The sequence below is a fragment of the Neopsephotus bourkii genome, unplaced genomic scaffold (genome assembly GCF_033783945.1).
Source record: "Neopsephotus bourkii isolate Nb327-2 ecotype Australia unplaced genomic scaffold, CSIRO-AGI_Nbou_v1 NB_1358, whole genome shotgun sequence".
Classification (NCBI taxonomy): Eukaryota; Metazoa; Chordata; class Aves; order Psittaciformes; family Psittacidae; genus Neopsephotus; species Neopsephotus bourkii.
The window spans coordinates 1,077,939-1,094,908 of record NW_026901837.1 but is presented as its reverse complement, the minus strand read 5'-3'; the positions used below and the strand labels follow the sequence as shown (position 1 = coordinate 1,094,908).

General features: G+C 37.8%; 1 protein-coding gene across 4 annotated transcripts in view; it reads left to right on the top strand.

Annotated features, from left to right (window-relative positions):
* HACE1 (HECT domain and ankyrin repeat containing E3 ubiquitin protein ligase 1) overlaps positions 1–16,970 on the top strand; it is a 55,464-nt gene that overhangs the window by 25,162 nt on the left and 13,332 nt on the right. For all 4 annotated transcript variants that reach the window (XM_061366729.1, XM_061366730.1, XM_061366728.1 and 1 more), the window contains 8 exons: positions 2,295–2,632; positions 5,104–5,172; positions 5,821–5,908; positions 7,639–7,750; positions 7,839–7,936; positions 8,748–8,835; positions 10,437–10,586; positions 15,498–15,694. In XM_061366729.1, the coding sequence (XP_061222713.1) occupies positions 2,295–2,632; positions 5,104–5,172; positions 5,821–5,908; positions 7,639–7,750; positions 7,839–7,936; positions 8,748–8,835; positions 10,437–10,586; positions 15,498–15,694 (1,140 nt within the window). The remainder of the gene's footprint in view (positions 1–2,294; positions 2,633–5,103; positions 5,173–5,820; positions 5,909–7,638; positions 7,751–7,838; positions 7,937–8,747; positions 8,836–10,436; positions 10,587–15,497; positions 15,695–16,970) is intronic.

The window sequence follows — 16,970 nt, the reverse complement described above, 5'->3', positions numbered from 1 at the left end:
TTCAGTTCTCTGCTGTAACAGACTAACCTCAAGGATTGGTGATCTCCTGTTCCCTGTGTCTTAACAAACTGTGTCACCTGGCAAAAGTTTTGCTTCAGTGTTGTAGTTTGAATACGGGTTTGATTTCTAGTGTTCTGCTTTCTAGATGGGTAAAGAGGAAGTTGTTGCATAATTAAATCCTTGCATTTGAGACATTAGATGTGCTCTTGTAAAAGCTTGGTACCCAGACTTGGGTGTATAATTACAAAGAACTTTTCTGAAATATGAGATACGAAAACTGAAGGTTGAGTGGAGGTTTATGGTTAATATGTGATTCATGATAGGAATTGACTGAAGAATGCTGACTTGGCAATGTCCACATTATGCTTGAAAAGGTCTGATCATGGTTGCTAACAAAAAATGTTGACCACCATGGATATGGAGGTGGTGGGCAATACTTATAGGTAGCTTTATATCCTGAGGTTAGAGTAGGGAAAAAAAAAAAAAAAGGAAAGTAAAAAGTTAAAAGTCACCACTATGCTTTCGACTGAATTTGTGATCAGAATCTGTAAAAAACTAGCTTTGGAAAAACAAGTCAGTTGCAAGAGTTCCGGAAGGCATTCTGAGTCTGGGAAATAAAAGATAAGACATATCAGCAGAAAAATGGTGTCTGGCAGGCTAAGCATTGAAAAGTTTGGGAGAACTAAACTAGATTTTAGTGTTCTAGTAAACAACTACCTAGTTTCTCATGTGTTAAGAACACAGCTACATTTTTTTTCCCATATATTCAATGAATCCTAGTTTCTGTTAGAAAATCTTTCTGCATTATGTTTTGTGGTGAAGGTCTCATGAATAGGTCTTGGCAAACTTGAAAGAAGCTAACTTGATCCTGTGTGGGAGATGTTTGTGTAGAAAATGGTACCTACACTCGAGGTATTCAGGTCACCATCTAGAGTAATGTATGGTCACTAGGAGTATAAGGATTATGTGAGTGTCATACAGCATGTTGAGCAAAGCCTATCAGTCTTGGAGATCAGGCTGACTTTACCCAAAGTTCTTATTGAGGAAAAAATGGAATCATAATGGTAATTTTTTTTTAATGGTAAATTTGAACAGATTATTTTAATACACAGCTTTCACGAGAAGTAATTTACGGTGTATTGAGAGTGTGTCACTAAGAGGTGTACTGACAGTGCTCCAGATAATGTAGACTTCTGGTATAGTGTGCTGTGAATCTTAACTTTTAATGGTAACTTTAGAATATGAGAAGATAATTTTCAATACCTGCTAAGTCTTTGAACTTTTTAATTGGTGAAAAATGTTGATGCCACAGTAATATGTAGAAAAAGGAGTGCGTTTAGAAGTTTACTCTTACTTCTGGAATGCTGTGAAAGACTTGAGTCAGAATTGCTTCCCTGTAGGATATATATGCCCGTGATCACTATGCTATGCTTGTGAAACAAGCCTTAACACCAGTAAGATCTCCTTAAACACCATTAAGGGACAGCACAGTCAGCCCTTGTGGGTTTTTTGAAAATGCTCACAAGTGTGCCGCAGTTCTCAGCCCTGTCTCTCCTCTGTGTTAGTCTTGCACCTCAGAGCAAATGTGTGATGGTGGAATTGCACCAGATTTCAATTGTATCAGTGTTAAGTTTGTGGTAGTGAATAAAGAATGGCTTTATTAAGATAAAATATATAGCTTTAAAAATTAATATGTAATTCTGCTGATACTTGTTTCTATTTTGTAAAGCCTAGGTATTAGTGGCCCTTCCTCGGAGACATCTGCGATAGTATCAAAATGGGCTGTATGAGCTCACGCTACGCATAAAGCTCATTTTACTAGATGTGCATGAATCTGAATCTCAGTGGTATTGTTTGAGGTTTGCTCCATCTACCTGGTAGAGGGAGGTTGTTTGACCACAGCCTTAAAAAGAACTGACATGCTGTCACTCTGGAAACTCAGTATGTGTTGCTGTTTTTCTTGGCTGCAGCAGTCAGGTAGTGGTGTGCTGTGTAACCACCAGGAGGTCAAACTCTGAAACAGTTCAGGGTTTCACTCTTTCTAAATTATTTTATCTTTACTCCATTGCTGCTTGATACTTTCCTTCTATATGACATTTGTTCTTTGTGCTCTATGGCTACAAGTATGGATTATTTTTTTATTTTGTTGAGTATTTGACTCCTATGTCTAACTTGACTTTTGAAGGATCATTTAAAGCTTTTAAATTTATTTGCCTTAAGAGGATTATCACATCATCAATGTTATCTAATGTCAACATATTCTTTTTTTGTCTGGTTCTGCATGTTTATTGCAGCCACTGGAACTGCTCTGGCATTCTCTAGATGAATGGCTTGTTCTTATAGCCACAGAGCTGATGAAAAACAAAAGGGACTCTGCCAACATTACTTCTATTTTACTGAAGCAAAAAGGACCAGATCACCAGGATGCTACTCCTACACCTTCCTTTGCCACTGCAGAAACCGAGGGCCCAAAAGAGCTATCCACTGATGCTGGCGAGTTGAAAACATATGAAGTTGCTGGGAAGCAGGAAGCTTGTGCTGATCGCCAGGATGTTATCTCCATGACAGCAAACAGGCTAAGTGCTGTCATTCAAGCCTTTTATATGTGCTGCTCCTGTCAGATGCCTCAGGGGTAAGGAGAAGATCCTGTTAGTTACTGAAATTGTATACGCTTTCTTTGAAGAATTTTGATGGTGACGAGGTAGTATTAGTGACAGGCAAGGGTAATCGCTATTGAATGCATTATTATTTTTTTTTTTCTTCCCCTACCTTTAGTGGCACCAAGCAGCGCAGCAGAATTTCCATAGTGCTTCTGCCTCTGAACCTGGCTGCACTGGGGCAGATTTTGTATTGAATGTCTAATGGCTCTTTGTAATCATGTGGGCTACTTGCAAGTTATATAATTTTGATCTCTTGAAACTTAGCTATTCTTGCTTTTGGTTTGTATCTAACAATAACTAAGCTCAGAGAAAAATGTGCGTTATGAAAGTGACAGCTGGGGCAAAATTGGCTATATTGCAGAAGCTTATAATAAGGAGAGTACAGTCTCAAAGTAATGCTCAGTTGGCAGACAGTTTTGTGTGGAACAGGCACTACAACTTGGGTAAATTTAATACTCTCAGTGCCTGGTTTAAAAAGGAAAAAAGCGTGTCCACTATAACTGAGGTCTTTGTGTGAAATTGTTGTGGATTGTATTTATGAACGTGCAAGGAAAGGATCTTTCAACCCTGTTGAGTGGAAGATTAGGCAAGTGTGGTGGTTTTACAAGCTCCCTGAGGAATTTAGAAGAAAGGTTCCCACTACATGACAACTTTTGGTTATCCCCAGTCACTGTAAGTGATTTTCTTTCTCTGACACACTGAGTGGAATAAAAGTTTTCAAGTCAGCCAGCACTGTTTGAGGCACACTCCTCTGTGGACACTCTGGAAGACAATTTGGGGATCTGCATGTTCCACAGGTACCTCAGTATTTTCACTTTTAGGTTTTTTCCATCTTGAAAAAGGAACTGCTGCTTAGCAATTTCCCTTGGAATCTCCATCAAACTTTACTGAGGAAAAAATGCCAGTATATTACTTATAGCAGCCAAATTAAAAGTAGAAATGTTTATAGTTGTGATTAAGTACATTTTCCCCAATTTATGTCTTTATGCCAAAATTCAGTTGAGGAGGTGACTTCCCCCTGCACCCAGGTGGTTTTCGGGTATGTCCTGCCAAATGCATGTGCACCTGTGCATGCTTTGTGCTCCAAGTTAGGGAGAAGTCCTCTGGGTACTAAATAAGTTTAACTTAAGAATTAGGAGCCAGGAGAGTTAAGAACTGTTTCAGTGGCAACTGGGGGAACTCCCTTGGATACAGGAAAGTTAAGGCAGAGCACACCTGAGTTCTGTGTTGGTTTAGGGCTTTTCAGAACTGTGTACAGAGCAAAGATCTGAGACTTCTCTGTTTTACTGACGTTTTCATATTAATAGAAGTAAATGGCACAGTGGTGTAATTCAACACTGCTGCCATCTTCAAATAATATTTGAAATTATAACAAATGACACTTTCAGGGAAAATAATTTAAAATGGCTTTAATTTTAGATTTGTGTGTCTTTGTTTAATGGAGGAGAGTAAACAGCACACTGTTATCCATTGTTCCTAATACTCATACACTAAAGATGGCATTTCATGCTGGTTAACACTTGAAATATTGAGGTTATTTTTCTTTTACTTGCTGTGATTGCTTTTCTTCTGCAAATGCTGATACTGAATCTGCGCATTCTTTTTTTAATGCACTGAACTACAGTGTTCCGAATTTTCAGCATCAAAAATGATGAGTGTGTGCTAAGTAGATTTTTTGTTTTGTTTTGTTTTTGTTATCCTGGACTTTTTACAGTATTTTTCACAACCTTTCAAGGCGCTTGATGAGAGGGGTTTGTTCTTGCTTGCAAGTATTAGCTTTTGCGGAAGCTAAAGGATCCATGTAAGAATTTCTGTTTCAGAAAATACAGGAGATAGTTGTAAATAAAAGGAGTAAAATTTGCACCTGTGTTAATCCTTACCTTGTTTTCCAGATATATAGGAAAAAAAAACAGTTCCATGTTAGTGTATGAGATGCTTGCCTGGCAAGCAATTTTGTTGTTTCATGAAGCCATTAAATACAACTTTGTCCCCCATTATTAAGTTTGAGTTTGTAAGGTTATTTCTTCCTGACTGTTTCCTCTCTTGCCACAATCTATACGGTGTGTGATAGGAGTTATATACAATAAACAAAAATACAGAACAATGCATATCATGTATATTGTTCATATAACATTATTCTTTCCATATAAATGTTTCAGTTGTGCTGAGCTGAAAGGGTTTCATTGTATTTCTGTTAGTTTCAGCTTTTCTTGTTCATGTAGATGATAAGAGTTATTGGTGAGGTTGCTTGATCTTCTTGATTAGTGTGGGTTTTGCCTTTTCTATGAGCTTATTATGAAATCTTAATGCTGCTGAGTATTTAGTTTTATGATTGACTAGTTATATAATTAGAAATGGATGTTAATATTTTATTAAAAGAATGCAACATTTTATGTAATTCAAATTATTTTCAGTATCATTAACTAAAGCATTTTTTGCACAGGATGACGTCACCTCGTTTTATAGAGTTTGTCTGTAAACATGATGATGTCCTTAAGTGTTTTGTTAACCGGTAAGCTTCGAGAAATACAGGATTTCTAATTTCTTTGCTTTTTTTTTCTTCCCCAAATAATTCAAACTCATATTTTTCTTCTTAATGAATTGTCACAACAGTAACCTCAAAATACAGGTGAAACCACATGCACTTCAGTGGTCCTGCCAAATTCAAGGGAGTGCATACTAATGATTCAGAGAGCTCAGTTAAATGAACTGCTCTGCATTTGATGGTGAGGTTTAGTGAACAATTTTTTTGTCACAGAGCAACAGAATAATTTCCTTAATGCATTCTTCCTTCGTTTTTGTTCCAAAAAAGCCTTCCATGCTGAACCAGGTCAAAGCTTTCACTCTTCCTCAAATGTGTTATACATAATAACTTATTAAAGGAGTCTAAACCATCTTTGCACACTTGGCTGTTTCCAGAGTTTCTCTGGACTGCCCACTTTATAATATTGCTTCTATCTGGAGAGCTGCTTGTAATCCTTCATGCTGAAAGGAAGTGCAAGTAATTTGGAAGCATGAATTAAGAAAACATGAAAATGAAGAGTTTGTCGGAACTTTTCTGTGTGATTAATTGCATTGTCTCTTTATGTAGACTTCATTTTTCATGAAGCGTTATTATTAGATCTCTTACTAACAGGCTTCTAACCTATTTTTATTTCAGAAATCCCAAAATAATTTTTGATCACTTCCATTTTCTTCTTGAGTGTCCTGAACTAATGTCCAGATTTATGCACATCATAAAAGCCCAGGTAAATGTCAGGAGATGCTTGGTTACAGTGTCTATGAGTTTGTTTAATAATAATGATAACAATTTAAAAAAATCCATTTGTGGAGGATGGAAGAACTAAGTGTGGGCTCCAGTGCTTCTGAATCTGGGATGTTGAAAGATCAGATTAAAGAGACATGGCAGCCAGATTTCTGTAGTTTTAATTCTTTGAAATGCATGTTTGTCTTATTTGAGATGACTGATGTTAAATGTCTTACAGGTCCAACTTTCAGTTAAAATTTATCTCCTATTATTAAATTTATTTGTGCACATCTAATAGATTCAGCTTTAACATGCTGTGATTTTTCCTTAATTGACTTGATTTTGAGATAAACCAGAGGATAAATACACCACTGTTAGTTGATTTGGCCATAGTTAATTAGTGATAGTGTCTTCAGTGAGACATAATGTTGTTTTGTTACTCTTTGTTTCCTACCATTTCCTTTTGTTTGGGTTTTGTGTTTTTTTTTTTTTTTAATTTATTTGTAAAATCCTTATGCCTTGCATAACCTAACCTTGCTTCTCAGTTTAACATGTGACATGAGTTCAAGGCTAAAGCATTACTCTAGGAGTAAGACTAATGTAGTTAAGTGGAAAAATTAGCGAGTGAACGCCACACCCCCACCTCCCCATATGGAAGTCTGCTGCTTTACGTAACACTTTAGTGTTAAGCATCTGCCATGTTTTCTTCACTTAGCTTTAAAAGAGTATGATTGTCTACTTGTAGCTGAGGGATAAGGCTGCATGTTTTTTTCTATTATGAATGAAGATGGTCTTTGGTCAATAATGAGCTATTTGAAACTCCTTCATTTAGCACACACTGGTATAATTTTGCTTTGTTCTCTATTAGAAAGGTTCCTTACATTAAACTGTTTTGGTCAAAGACAGAATTTGCTGAAAATAAAGGTAAAATTCCTCTGACCAGACACCTTCCACCCACCCCACAATAATTGTGGAGGGTCTGTTCCAAAATACTTATTTCTTTAGTTGCGCCTCTATTTTTAGATGTACATTGTTTTTTTGGTAATTGTATTTTATTTTTAGAACATGTTCTAGGTGTATTGTTTTCTTTTGGTTGAAATGTACATTTTTGAAGTTCATTATCTCTGAATAATGAAGAGACCCTGAGAACTGTTAGATCAACTAAAAGTGCGTGCTGTGAATTGTGATAGATGAGAGAAGCCGTACTTGGGTCGTATCAGTCTTGGCAGAACTGCAAAATATTTAATCGAAATACTGAAAACAAACTAGGATGTTCTCAGCTAGGAATTGCTTTGTAATCTTTCTGGTCCCTTTGGGCTGTTTATTATTGCCAGTGAACTTTACTGCAAGTACCCTTTGTTTATATCATTTGTGGTAATGTGCTCAGGTGTGGTTGATAATAAGTAGTGTTACAGAAGCCAGTGACTGACTTCTTATATAGATTCCTTTTACCCCTGCCCTGGAAGAAGTTTCATGCTATTTTTCTCCTATGTGGTGATAACTGATGGTCCAGTCTTTCTGCATATCGGACTACAGCAGGCACACAAGGTTATGTTTAGTCCTTTCCTCTTCCTAAAATACTGTATAACATAATGAGGTAGCACCAAGTGGCTCTGCACATCTCAAAAATGAGTTGAGAAGTATGTATAACCATTTTCCAGTCATGCTTATGACAGTGGAATTACTTGGTTGAATACATCTATATAATGTGGTATACCCCTTGTTTTGTAGCCATTTAAAGATCGCTGTGAATGGTTCTATGAACATCTGCATGCTGGGCAGCCAGATTCAGACATGGTGCACAGGCCTGTCAATGAAAATGACATCCTTTTGGTTCACAGAGGTATTGTATTATAAATGGAATTAGTATAGATTTGAAATACACTGAAATATAACAAATAAAGAAAAAATAATTGGTGCTTTTTATTTAGATTCTATTTTTAGGAGTAGCTGTGAAGTTGTTTCTAAAGCAAATTGTGCAAAACTAAAGCAGGGGATTGCTGTGAGATTTCATGGAGAAGAAGGCATGGTGGGTAAAATTGCATGGTTTTCGTTTATGATATATATAGAAATATAAATTCTGTTTCGCAAGTATTGTTAAAAATCCTAATTTAAAATAAATGTTATGCTTTATTAAGAAATGTCTGTTTGCCCTGTGTAACTGTTTGTGCAGTGATGGTTGTACTAATATGATACTATACTGGGCTGCATCAAAAGGAGAATGACCAGCAGGTCGAAGGAGGTGATCCTGCCCCTCTGCTCTGCTCTTGTGAGACCTCACTTGGAGTACAGTGTGCAGTTCTGGTGTCCTCAACATAAAAAGGACATGGAACTGTTGGAACAAGTTCAGAGGAGGGCCACGAGGATGATCAGGGCACTGGAGCACCTCCTGTATGAAGATAGGCTGAGAAGGTTGTGGCTGTTCAGCCTGGAGAAGAGAAGGCTGCGTGGAGACCTCATAGCAGCCTTCCAGTATATGAAGGAGGCTTATAGGGATCTGGGGAGGGACTCTTCATTAGGGACTGTAGTAACAGGACCAAGGGGTAATGGGTTCAAACTTAACTAGGGGAAGTTTAGATTGGATATAAGGAGGAAATTCTTTCCTGTTAGGGTGGTGAGGCACTGGAATAGGTTGCCCAAGGAGGTTGTGAATGCTTCATCCCTGGCAGTGTTCAAGGCCAGGCTGGACAAGGCCTTGGGTGGTATGGTTTAGTGTGCGGTGTCCCTGTCCATGGCAGGGGGCTTGGAACTAGATGATCTTAAGGTCTGTTCCAACCCTAACTATTCTATGATTCTATGATTTTCTATGTACTAACATGTTTTATTCTTTTGACATGCAGGGACAGGGTGTTGTGCGTGAGTGGTTTGATATCTTATCCAGTGAAATAGTTAACCCAGATTATGCCTTATTTACTCAGTCAGCTGATGGTATGTCTTTGCCTTTTTATTCTTTCCTAATTTTATGGTGTCGTCTTTTATAATGCAAAAGTTACTTGCTTTCAGAATGTAGGGTTGTTTCTTTTTATAAACAACACTGGCAGAATTGTTTTCATATATACGGAGAAGTGATCTATCATTGTACATTTTTATAGCTACAGATGAAATATTTTTCCTAATTTGACGTTTCCTTGATTTTGTTCTCTCTTTTGTAAGGGAACAAGTTGATTTTAACGAGTCCATGGTATTTCTGCTTGGTAGAAGAAAGACGTAACACTTTGAGGGCAGTATAGAAAGTGTTTTCCATAGGGAACTGTAGAGGTATTTCTTTATTTTCTTTTAGAAATCCATTAATTCAGTTAGTTAATTTTTGTGGTAAAATCATGTCCTGGGTTTAGCAGTAGCAGTCATTTTTCTCCTTCTTGGTAGCTGGTGCAGTGCTGTGTTTTGACTTTCGGCCTGGGAACAGAGCTGAAAGCAATGATGTTTTGGTTTGGCCAAGGACTTTGTGAGCCTCATGCTCTGCCAGGGAGGAGGGAAGCCAGGAGGAAACAGAGACAGGACACCTGACCCAAACTGACCAAAGAAGTATTCCATACCACAGCACGTCATGCCTAGGATGTAACTGGGAGAGTTACCTGGGCTAGGGGGACTGCAGGGTTGGAGGAGGTATCGGTCGGTGCTTGGTCGGGCTGGGGGGGGCGAGTTACTAGTCGCCTGGTGATGAGGTGGTGTATTCTCTTCCCTTGTTATTTCCTTTATCGTTACTATTATTGGTGGTAGCAGTAGTGATTTGTGTTATACCTTAGTTACTAAACTGTTCTTATCTCAACCCATGAGAGTTGCATTCTTTCTGATTCTCCTCTCCGTCCTTCCAGGAGTAGGGGGAGGGCAAGAAGGAGGGGGGGGTGGGTGGGTGAACAAGCTATCTGTCTGGGGTTAAACCACAACAAACCAGATGTTGATCTGAAACGTCTACCTTGTATTTTTGTATCAATGATATTTCACATCATCATCAAGTAATAAATGTTTTGTGTTCTACCTTACAAAGTTTTGGGAAGCGGCAAGGAACTTGGGTCAACAGAACAGGCATAGGTAGTTCCTGAAAGTTCAAAAGAAAAGTTCAAGGATGTCTGAAGTGGCCTTTTCTAAGGACACCACAACTGAACTGTTTCCTGGCTGCATTTGTCTGGAGCCAGATAAAAGGAAGTACATGCATTCTGATCCTTCCTTTGGGCATGTTCACGAGTTGCTACTGTGAATTGTGGCCTGTTAAAGTAAGCAAGAAATGCGTATAGCAGTATAGTAAAATGGAGGACAAAATTCAGCAGGTCATGATTACCCTTATGTTAATTATTTCAGAGTCGTGCCTTGGAAAGTGGCTAAACAATATCACTGTAATAATAGGATGTCATTACATTCTAGTATGTTTCTTTCTGACATCTTTTTGGCATAAGCAAAAAATCCCAGATAATCTTCTAAAACCTCGAAATACAACACTTTCAGTGGTTTCAGATGCTTAGTGTATTTGATAATTTTGAACTTCACTTAAAAAGTAATGAAACATTCTGTGATAATGTTTTGTTTTACAGGAACAACTTTCCAGCCGAACAGCAATTCTTCTGTAAATCCAGACCATTTGAACTACTTCCGTTTTGCAGGACAGATCCTGGGGCTAGCTCTGAATCACAGGCAGTTGGTGAACATCTACTTCACAAGATCATTCTACAAGCATATTCTTGGTATGGTTTTATTAAAATCCTTTTTATTAGTCATATAAGCAGTGTGTGTTTTAAAAGTGAAAAAGTCTTTGGAATTAAATGTCTTGCTAAACTTTCACATACGTGAGTCATGAAATAGTATGGCAATAATTGCTATTCCAGTTTGAGCCTCTGCTGGCAACTGTTATAGCTGCAAAATACAGAAATACATTAGCATGTAGGAAATTCTGTACAGTTAGAAACTTTTAATAGCTAATCTTACTGTTTATATTTAAATATGGATCTTAAATTAAAACCCAGAAAGGCATCATTAATCTGTCTGAAGCATAACAATATAATTTAGTTGTCTTTAATCTTGCTGACTAGGAATGCCTGAAAGTCAGGCTAGTGTCAATCAGTTGTTTTTGTGGTGTGTGCAATTCTTGCATCACAGTTGTGAAAATCATCTGTCCTGCCATGTAACGTCATTCTGGAGAAAGGAAACTTAAGCATTCCCTAGCTAACTTAGGACAGATTCTACAAAGTTGGTAATGTTTATGAACTCTGGCAAAAAATCTGTCAAGCATCTTTATTGTGCTTGCAGTTCTTCAGTTGTGTAATGCTTTCTTCATTAGGGACTCTTCCTTAGGGACTGTAGTGACAGGACAAGGGGTAATGGGTTAAAACTTAAACAGGGGAAGTTTAGATTGGATATAAGGAGGAAATTCGTTCCTGTTAGGGTGGCGAGGCACTGGAATAGGTTGTCCAGGGAGGTTGTGAATGCTCCATCCCTGGCAGTGTTCAAGGCCAGGTTGGATGAGGCCTTGGGTGATACGGTTTAGTGTGAGGTGTCCCTGCCCATGGCAGGGGGGTTGGAACTAGATGATCTTAAGGTCCTTTCCAATCCTAACTATTCTGTGATTCTATGATTCTTCATTAAAAGCTTTAATAAGGTGAATACCTACACTTAATGTAGTATTCAGAAGGATTGATTAGAAGTCTTTATAAAAATAGAAATTTTTCTTTTTAATAGAGAATTATGGCTGCTAGCTGATAGGTCTCTTCTCTGCTCTTCTTTGAGAACCTTTGTGTTTCTTGATTGTTGAACATGATGCCCTCTGTTCTGTGTTCTCATGAAAGACTTTTCCTCTTTACGAAGGTATGGTGGAAGGATAAGTTCCTTTTGCATTTCTGTTACTTCTGAGTGCATAAATTCCGTTGTTGCTGCATGCAGAATTTCCTTTGTTTTTAAGCGTTATTCTTCTAATCTTCTTTATCTTGATGTCAAAAGTTTTACTTTTCCTCAACAGCCACTCCTTATTTTAAGACCTGTCAAGGTTTTCAGGGAATTGTTTGCCTCTCATTGTGTTTTTCTGTAATCGTTCTGTCTACCTATGGTCTTCTGGTGATGTTTGTTGAGACCAGGACAGATCAACTTTTAGCTTCAGATTTGCTGTTTCTCTTCCCTGAAAATGTTCAGGAAACACTGCTGCAGTTGATGTTGCAGGCTCAGTCATCTTTGTCAAGATCTTCTTGACAAAGGGTATTTTACTTCTCTCCCTCAGTAGCGCTTTCTGCTTCAGGAGAGTGACTGCGTACTGGGTAAGAGGCAATGGAGGACATCCAATCTGAAGCAGCACAGTGTTGGCAATGCCTCGTCGGCCTTTCCTATTCATTGATCTTCACATATGGAAGCAGTTCCAAAGCACACATATCTTTGTATGGCACAATTTGGCACAGACTTAAGGGTTGGCCTCTGTCATCAAGAGATGCTGCTGTGTGAGTAGAAGAATGAAGCAGACTAGTCTTCATATGATGTATTCACAAATGAGAAAAATGTATTTTTCTGTTGTTCAGTGACACCTTGAGAGTAGTCAAGTGTTGCTCCTGTCACCTCTTTTGGAGATAACTACTAATGAATTTGGGTTATTTTCTAATTTGACTCCTGATACTGGATTTGTTGATTTCTGCACTGACAGCCCTTTGTTTACTTTTCTCATTTTTCTAGAGTAACTACTGCAAACCAAACAGCAGTGAGTAATCTCTGTTAATGAGATCTCACCACTCCCTCTTAGTAAGGTCTTACCATTCTGTTGAGCAGTAGTCCTGGAACTCTGTAGGTTTGTGCACATTCAACTTCTTTCAGTTCAAAAGGTTAACAGCTTTTTATCATTTCTTTTTATTGATCAGACACAGAGAACTGTAAAAATTACACCTCCACTTTCCAAAGGAGTTGCTTCTTCTGCCTCAGGTCCAGTGGTTTATTTAAGCCTTTCTGAGGCCTTTTTCTCATCTTTCTGCATCTCCTCTGTTCTTGTTTAAGGAACAGGAGTTGCACAGCAGCAGATGCTTCTGAAGAGTTTTTGCTTTATTTTTGTTTTGGGTTCAGCTGTGGGTTACGCTGTTAATACACGTTACAAGGTTGCAGACATAGAGATTCCTTTCAGCTACTTGTCAGGCCTTAAGTGATGGAATATGGAATCTTACAAAGTCTGAGACTATTTCCATTCCATTTGCTTTCTCACCTTGCACTGATCATTTTCTGTAGCCTTTCCTGTTGATGGCATTGAATCTACCAGGTGTGTGGTAAGACCCCCAGTATCTGAGGAACAGTGTGAAACCCTTTCAGAGGAACTCTTCTCTTTAGTCAACAAACATGATGTGGAAGTGCCTTAATTAGGAGCCAAAACCTGTATGAACGAATGTGACTACTTTTTTGAGATTCAGGTGGATGCATCATGTTTTTTCACTGTGATGAACTGAGATCTTTCTGCAACAGCATCTGGTAGGCAAAGGACAAGGGCAGATCACAAACCTAAGTGATGACTTAACTAATGGAGAACTAATGTGCTTTATAAAACACTAGATACATAGTCTGCGTTATTTTTTTTTGTGTGTGTGTCATAATCAAACATTATTCCATAGGTCTTCATGTTTATTAGGGCTGCACTTTTTTACAGATGTAGAATTGAGGCAGAAATGCAGTCAGAAATTAATAAGGGTTCCTAGGTTTGTTTTTCTCAAGCTTCTATTTGTCTGCTTTCTGCTTAAATAGGGGAAAAGAAGAGAGTTTCACTAGTGCTGTTGTCCAGTTATTTTGTATTTTTTCTAAGGAGCCGATTACTTTTCTGTTTGGAAGAGGAAACTTCTATCTCCAACCCACAAAGACAAATAGCAGATCCATTCATAACTGTGCTATCTGGTATTAGATTAAAAGCCCATCTTTCATGGTGTAATAGAATAACCTTTGGCATGGCATAGACAAAAATGAAAATTAATTTCTGGATCAGTGTATTTTGAGTTGGAGGCCTTAAATGTTTAAATACTTGCTGAACTTGTTTCAGAGTTTACCTGTATCTTTTTGAAGTTGTGTTGCATAGAAATACCTATTTATCACAATTCTGCCAAGGTAGATTTCTCTTCCTTTTCAAACTACAGGTGCCCTAAGGGTACAGCAACAGAAAGATACATATTATTTCAAGGGACTCAAATTCTGTCCTGGTGAATCTGACAGTTTCTTTATAACTGCCTGGCTTGGGTCTGTTGATAGGTAACATTTTCTGTCAAGCAAATGTGTGAGCTTACTACTTTGGTCTCACAACATGCCTATGTGTGTAGTCTCATCATAATGCTCCGGTTCAGTTTTTTCTCTGAAGGAGTCTCCAGTTCCTGCTTTTCAGTCTCCTTTTCCCACATCTTTTGCTTATATCCCTCAGAGACATCATTATTTCCACATTTCATATTTGAAATGCACATATGCCAAATGCACATATGTTTACTAGTTGGCAAATCTTACAGTCCTCTAGAAACTACTAGACAGCTGTTAGATTTTATTTTTTTTTGAGAGTTGCCAGTGAAAATTAGTTAGTAAATTATCTGTAGCCTTGTAGTTTGCATGCACACTATTTCAGCACTAGTCAGCTCTTCCAGGGAAATACTATAACAGTTTTTGCACTTAGATGTTTGCATTGTCTGCTAACTTCTCAGTTTTGTGTTACACCCTGGGGTACTGCTTCTGTAGTCCATAGCATGGTAAGGCTTCTAATGGACACCTTGTGACACTTCACAATGCACGTAAGATGGTGAAGCAGAGTACTTCCCAATAACTAGCTTTCTTTTTTAAACCTACTGCCACGCTCTCCCCCTGCCTCTTTTCTCAGGTATTTCTCTGTCTTGGTAAAATTAAAGTATCTGTCATGACAGTTAAAGTAATCAGGGTTTGCTTTTGTGCCCAGACTCAGGGTCACCTTGTTCTGGACACATTTGCTCAAATTTGAGTGCCATGTCTGTGAAGGGGGTTCAAATGCGCAGTTTTTATACTTGGGTAGAAGTCAAACTTCTAGCAACTCTCAATGCTTCTAAATGTCTTGAAAGTTCAGTTTGAAAATGTAAAATTCCTATAATTTTTTTTTATCTGTATAGTAGGTCTCATAACAAACATGGAAACCTGAAAAGGATTTTTTCTAAGTCCAGAAGGATTTTCTCCTGATCTCTTATTTTTCCCCCAGGTGTTTTCTAAGGGAAAAGGTGTTATTCTATAGAGAAATATGACATGTGGAAAACCTGGAGTTGGTTTTTTTTTTTTTTTTTTGGTTTTTTTTTTGTTTTGTTTTTTTTTTTTTTTTTTTTTAGGAAACTCATTTAACTTTGTGTGTTCTGTATGGTTAGCTTTTATTGCAATCCATTAGTGAGCTTAAATTGTGCAAATTGTTGCTCAAGTGGTATGCCATTTGCTTCACTGGAAAGAAAAACATCCAGAGGGAATTTGATTCTTTAATATTTCTAGAATGTAGTAAGTACACCTCTGCTGTAGTTAGTAATGTAATCTCTTACTCCTATTGCTGCATTATTCTGTTTTCTCTCTAGAGGGCAATCTTCTATCATATATTGTTAGAACCCTTTTTGCTTTATCCTGCTTATTTAAGGGTTTTTTTCTTTGTTTTTTTTTTCTAGGTATACCTGTAAATTATCAGGATGTAGCATCTATTGATCCAGAGTATGCAAAGAACTTGCAGTGGATTTTAGATAATGATATCAGTGATCTGGGTTTAGAGCTGACCTTCTCTGTTGAGACTGATGTGTTTGGAGCAATGGAAGAAGTGCCATTAAAGCCAGGGGGTGCAAGTTTACTCGTTACACAGGAAAATAAGGTGAGTATACGTGTCTATTCAGAAGTTGAGAGTATAAGAAAAGCAATTGGACTGAATTTCTGAATAACTGGAAGCATAAATGGTATACCTTTTGAAGGAAATACACAAGAATGCCAGCTAACACTGTTCCCCCTTTTCCTAGTTTAGCATGTTATACAAATAGTACTAGTTAGAATTTTTGAAAGTGGTCAGGTTTGGGGAAAGACCTTTCTCACAGAATTTTTGGAAGGAAAATAGAATCAGCTTTAAATGAAGAGTTTAAGTTACAGGTATTCCTCAGTTTTAGTAATCGGGATATATACCAGGAAAGTAAAACAGTAGGAGCTGTTAAAATTAAAACTGTAGGTAATGTTACCAAGTATGCTGCCTGCTAGGGCGGTCTATGGCACTGGATTGCTCTGCAGTAACATAGAGGTAGTTAACAGAGTAGAAGGCTACAGGAAGCTTTTTCAGCCATTTGCAAATCACTTGGTGTGTATGGAAATAATCTACCTTTTCAATCTGCTGTAATAGTAACAGCTTGGAAAGTCCCTGAATTCTATGCAGCATTAGTACAAAAACAAGTCTGGTAAAACACAGATGCTGGATATCATGTAGAAATTAAGATAGATGTCAGTCTAATTGAATTCTGAAGCTACCCATGAGATAGTTTTGCGTAACTGCAGGAGTTTCATTGCTTTTACTCTTTTGATCCTTATGTCTGCTTTTCATTTGTGTTCAGCTAGCCTCTTCTGTGTACACAGAACTCGTCATGTAGCTAGCTGCTGTATTGGTAAATGGCCACTTGGTGTCAGCATGTGTCCTAACAAAGTTCTGGTTTGCGTTTGAGCGATTGAGACTGCATTCTTTTATTGGGTAATCCTTATTCTCATTAAGGCAGAGTGTCATTCCAAAACCAGAAGTATGTATTATTAGCCTTATTTTTGCACTGCTTCCTGCAATATATTCATTCATGAAAGAATATAGATGGTAAAATAAGTCAAATTGTGAAGGCAAGGATGTTGATTCTTGTTTCTGGGCAGTCTCAGCTTCTCAGTATATAGAATAGATGTAGTTGTCATAAATTGTGGTTTCGTAACAACTACTTAAAAGCTATTATCAGTTAGCATGAGACTAGAAGTTTGCCCACATAAGGATACTACCTATTAGTAGGTTAAATTGCTCTGTTATCTTCTGATTAGGGGCATAGACTGAAAAGGGTGGTTGAATCTGACGCATGTGATCTAACCCATCAGCATTCCTCAACTGTGCCATAAAAGTATGAGGCTTTGTGTAG